Source organism: Nuphar pumila, chromosome 1, assembly GCF_984573655.1.
Source record: "Nuphar pumila chromosome 1, dmNupPumi1.hap1.1, whole genome shotgun sequence".
Taxonomy (NCBI): domain Eukaryota; kingdom Viridiplantae; phylum Streptophyta; class Magnoliopsida; order Nymphaeales; family Nymphaeaceae; genus Nuphar; species Nuphar pumila.
The window spans coordinates 18843196-18848724 of NC_143249.1; the positions used below are offsets into that span (position 1 = coordinate 18843196).

General features: G+C 38.4%; 1 protein-coding gene across 1 annotated transcript; it reads left to right on the forward strand.

Moving 5' to 3' along the window:
- The first annotated feature begins 323 nt into the window (after window positions 1-323).
- On the forward strand, window positions 324-4782 carry LOC149848216 (ACT domain-containing protein ACR4-like). Its single transcript, XM_089984437.1, has 8 exons — window positions 324-588; window positions 683-755; window positions 846-891; window positions 987-1101; window positions 1533-1600; window positions 2408-3001; window positions 3217-3321; window positions 4115-4782. Exons 1-8 carry the CDS (start codon window positions 585-587, stop codon window positions 4454-4456), a joined length of 1347 nt encoding a protein of 448 aa, XP_089840563.1. The 5' UTR covers window positions 324-584; the 3' UTR covers window positions 4457-4782.
- Window positions 4783-5529: the final 747 nt, after the last annotated feature.

The following is a 5529-nucleotide window of genomic DNA, read 5'->3' on the forward strand; positions in this document are numbered from 1 at the left end:
CAGTCCGGTAGCTTCCCACTACCCCTCTCTCTCTCTCTACACATATATATATATATATATATATATATATATATATACATGAGGATATGAATGTCAGTTATGATATTCGTGAGGGGTAGGTGTGACAATTGAGCGACATGAGGAAAACGTACGATGTAACCAAGGCGGGGTAGGAATGAGAAAGGTGAGGAGTGGTCAAGTCAAGGCCGCGAGGAAGCATGCAAATCGAGAACAGAAGCCCCATACCAAACGCTGGGCCCCACATGTTCTTGCTCTCTCCTTTTTAGAGATAGAAAGACTTAACTTTAAGTTTTAGAGTGAGAGAGGCCGCAGCAAAGTGGATGAGAATCATTAGAATAGAAGATGTGGGTAGAGAGACAGTTTTCTTTAGAGAGGGGAAGGGGAGGAGGGATGGGGAAGGCGTATTACAGTTGAAGTTCAAAGGAGTCGTACTCCTTCCCTCCAACTGCCTCCTGCTTATTCTCTAGAGAGAGAGAGAGGTTGGTGCTTGAACAGGGCAAAGAGAGAGGGAGAGGGAGAGAGAAAGAGCAACGACTCAGTATTCCTTTCTTGTCTGATCTCAAATGGGTACGTATTGTTTCCTTCTTCACTAATTTCGGTTTTTTGTACCGGTTTTCCGGCAAGAAACCTAATGAGAAGTTGCCACCAATCACGGATTCAGAGACACACATGGACGTTTCTTCGAATATGGAGGACGAATACGAGAAATTCGTTAGGAGAATGAATCCTCCCAGGTAAAACCTTGCCCTATTTCTGGATTAACGGCCACTGGAAAACCGTAAGTTTTAACTCCCCTTGTTCTCTCTCTCTGCTTCTTACGTTAGGGTGGTGATTGACAACGAGTCATGCCAGAGTGCAACGGTTATCAGGGTAGGTATTAAATTTCAATTTTTTTCAACATAAATTGCCTTAGATTTTTTTGGAAAACTGTATTTCTATTTTTGTTTTTGGAAAAAATTGTGTAGGTTGATAGTGCAAACAAGCATGGCATACTGCTCGAAGTTGTGCAGGTTCTCACTGATTTAAATCTGATTATAACAAAGGCATATATTTCTTCAGATGGAAGCTGGTTCATGGAGGGTAAGTTTATTAGTGATTTATTTTCTTTTTTTTTGAATACCAGAAGAAATATTATTTATTTATTTTCGTATATAATTTGAGACACCCATTTGGTTTTTATTAATTTTTCAAAGTTAAATAAAATTATTCTAAACAAAATTGAAGTACCATCTGCTAAAATCATTTCTATCCATTTTTTATCAGTTATTCAAAACCAAATTAGAATCTTATTTAAACAAAAAAATTAAGTACCATATGCTAAATATCATTTCTGGCCATTTTTGGCTAATACAGATCATTGTTTGGTTTCTAGTTATAGCCATATAAATTATTGTACTTGAAGCTGTACCTGTTTCTTTGGTTTATTTTGTGGATATTTGATATTTGCTTTCATGAGCTGCTTTATATGAGTTGTCTGGTTGTGATGGTTTCTTTGTTTTCGTTTGTTGAAGTTTTTAATGTGACTGATCGAGAGGGGAAAAAACTCAGAGATGAGAAGATTCTGGATTGTATCCGCAAGGTATGTCCTTCCTAATCTTGTTCATATATTGATATTTTCTGCTTGAATATATTATAAGTGTTATTTCTTCAAACCCTTTTTTGTTATTCTTTGTGTTCCTATTTTTTTTTTCAGTTTGATCTGCTACTTGTTAACTTCGAGGTAGTTAATTTGTTGAATAACAATCTGTAACTAGTTATTTTTACACGGCAAATACTTTCAAGTTTTTGGGGTCCCTAGTAGTGCTTTAGAGTTATATATGAGTTTTGAAGAGTGGTTATTTCTTCTGCTAGCTTCTGTTTCCCCTAGTGAGTACAACAGTGTTTTTATTGTGTGAATTCAAGGTTTGTTTATGTTTGGCTGTGTTGTCTGAGTTAAAACTTGCTAGTTTGTGCAATACTATCCCTCTTCTTCTATCCAAAAAAAACTTAGCCTCTTCTAGTTCAAGTGAAAGAATAGATTTTACCACGATAACCATCTGGCAAATCATGTTTATGCATGACGAGTCCCACTCGGTTCAAATTGAGACACTGATGTTTAAGAAGTCTAAATCAACTTTGCACATGCTTGGTCTATTCTGAGTTAGTGGCACAGATTATGTGAAGTAGTTGTTTTTTGCTAATCTTATGTCACGTGGCGATGGACGGACAGGATAGTTGGAAAATTCTAATCTTTCTGTCATAACCAAGCTAACTTGGGTTCAATTTCTTAGGGCTGCTTTTCAAAACAAACAAACAAAAAGAAGAAGCAGAAGTGACATTGTGATTCAGCTGTGTCTTAAGCTCGGTTGAGCTGAGTATCTAAAATTGTACATATTAAACTGTGCAGTCTCTAGAAGCAGATTCTTCCATCACTTCTACCGTGAGAAGGTTGATTGGTATTCAACCGTCAAATGAGCACACATCAATTGAGTTAACAGGCACTGATAGGCCAGGGTTGCTATCAGAAGTTTGTGCTGTGCTCGCCAACCTCAGATGCAATGTGGTGAATGCTGAGCTCTGGACCCATAACACCAGAGCTGCAGCAGTCATGCATGTAACTGATGAAGCAACTGGTTTGGCTATTACAGACCCCCAAAGGCTTTCTAAGATCAAAGAGCGTCTGTGCAATGTATTAAAAGGTAACAACAAAAACAGGGGAGCAAGCACAGTTGTTTCTTTGGGTCACACTCACACAGAGAGGAGGCTGCACCAAATGATGTTTGCTGTTCGAGACTATGAAAGAGGTGATAGAGGGGACACAGAAGTCAAACTCAGGCCTCATGTGACTGTTATGGATTGCACTGACAAGGACTATTCAGTGGTTACAATTCTTTGCAAAGATCGGCCAAAACTTCTTTTTGATACAGTGTGCACTTTGACAGACATGCAGTATGTGATTTTTCATGGAAATGTTGATGCAGAAAGACCAGAAGCTTTTCAGGTATCTTATCTGGCAGCCTAAATATTCTTGAAATTGTGTAGCATTTATATGCAGTTCAACAGATACAGGAAGTTGACTTGAAATTTTGGCATTTATTTTTTCTTTTGTCTACTAAGAGCTCATTGTCCTTTCAAAATAGTAAAATGCATCTGATTTTGATACGTCGAACTATGTTTGTCATTCCTTTCTGTAATTCCTTTACTTTTTTTTTGAAGGAATACTACATTCGTCATATAGATGGGTCTCCTGTCAATTCGGAAGCTGAGAGGCAGCGCGTGATCCAATGTCTTGAGGCAGCAATAGAGAGAAGAGTTTCAGAGGTCTGCTTATGTCAAATGTCTCAGCACTTATTTTGGTTCCAGTCTACCTGTTTCTATTAATCATATTATAATGGTTTTGATTCTTAATATGTGACTATATTTTTGCTAGAAGATCATTTTGAACTGTAAATTTACGAAGTCATGCTGCCACTGGTTAGCAGTTCCTAGTTCTCAAACATCCTGGATGATTCTTCTACTGGTCTCTACTTGGTATGACGAGTCTTCAATTTCAGTGCCCCGGGGATGGAAGAAAGTCCTATTAGTTAGGTCCTTGCCAATCCTGAACGGTTCTTTGAGAATAATTTGTTTATTCAGTGTCCTAGCTGTTTTTGATGTTAAACTTAAATTGGATTTCTTAAAAGATCAAACTTAGGTTTAGATTAATTTAGAAGAGCATACAGTAGTTCATGACACCATTCATGACTGGTCTGTGTAATGTCTATTAGAAGAAACAGTAGGATATCTGTTAAATACTTGATTTGTGATTTTGTTCTTTTATCGTCTTTGTTTTACGCACTTTTCATGTTTTGAGCCATTTCTAACTTATCCTAATTTTCAAGAATTGCGAGCTGTTGATTTTTTACTATCACGAAAATTGAATGGTATATTAGAGATGATTAAATCTAACCAAATAGACTATGTTAAACACATCTGCATTGTTAGATCCGACATTTGATAATTAGATCCATGCAAACCCTTTGCTGTATATATTTTCACTAACTGCTCTAACCATGTATCATTGCTTTCTTGGTTTTACAATTTTCACTTCTAAAAGGCCGTGGGCTATTTTCAGGGACTTAAGCTCGAGTTATGCACCACTGACAGAGTTGGTCTGCTGTCCGATGTCACTCGGATTTTCCGTGAGAACAGCCTAACTGTCACTAGAGCAGAAGTAACAACCAAAGGTGGCAAAGCAATCAACACTTTCTCTGTGTCCGATGCCTCTGGGCACCCTGTTGACGTGAAGAGAATTGACAATATTAGGTTAGCGATTGGACAAACCATACTGAAAGTGAAAGACAACTCTGCCTATTCTATATCTCCTCCCCAAGAATCCACTACCAGGTTTCTCTTTGGCAACCTCTTCAAGTCCAAATCCTTCTGTAATTTTGGGTTGGTGCGGCCATACTCTTGATCTCTTGCTGTGGGCATGCAATACACATACAAATTCGCAATTTCCTGAAAGAGCATCACTTCCAATCTGTTGAAAGGAATCAGGAAATGAAAGCATCATGTACAGTTACATAGTTTACAGAATGAAAACATGTTTGTAAATTTAACATAGGTTATAGTTGACCAATTGTTTAGGGGAGGGTCCCTTGTATCATGAGAAAGACATTGTGAAGAGGCTGGTGGGGCTGGTCTAGTTGTGTAAGTATGAATGTGTATAGTGGTGTCACATTGTGAAAATTCTCATAGTACCCTCTTCATTATTACAATGAAAACATTGTGTCCCTTCACTATCTATAGCTCTATGCCAGAAGTGACCAACACATTGTATGTCAACCTTGCAATTTACACAAATTGGATGACAAACTCATGCCCTTGTGGTTGGTGACTGAAGTGATGGGGTTGTTGGCAAATAAGATAATTAATGCATTTCAGGCTGGTATGTACTGTTCCAATTGCTTTGGATTCAACTGTACCAGCTTGCCAATTGGTTTGGATCCAATCTCTTGAAATGACAATGGATGAGTAGAGGGGCAGTTCCCCTTCCCTATGCTCAATGAATTGAAGCAGGTTTTGTAGTCATTGTTATCAGCCATTTTTTTTGCTAGGCTGATGGAAACCCCCACCACTAACCGCACATTGGTAGGCTTCTGGTTGGTGCAGCTTCGACCTTGCAGCAAGGGGTGTTCCCAGGGGCGTAGCTAGGATTCATGTGAGGGGGGGGGGGGGCAAACAGGGGTGTAGCAAAAAAAAAATTATTTGTGTGATAGTCGGGGGTTCGGGGGCAGAGCCCCGAATTTTTTTTTTTTGAGATAAAATAAAAATGGCTACAATTATTAATAAAAATCTATTTCATATGGACAAATCAAACTATTTGCTGCAGTCAGGGCTGGGCTAAAAAATGGATAAAAATCTATTTCATATGGAATCAGGGCAGGGCTAGGACTGGGCTTTAAAAAAAAAAAAATTAACTGTTTGGGGACCCTAGCTACGCCCTGGGTGTTCCTGTTGGGTTTTGAACTGGTGACATCTCAACAA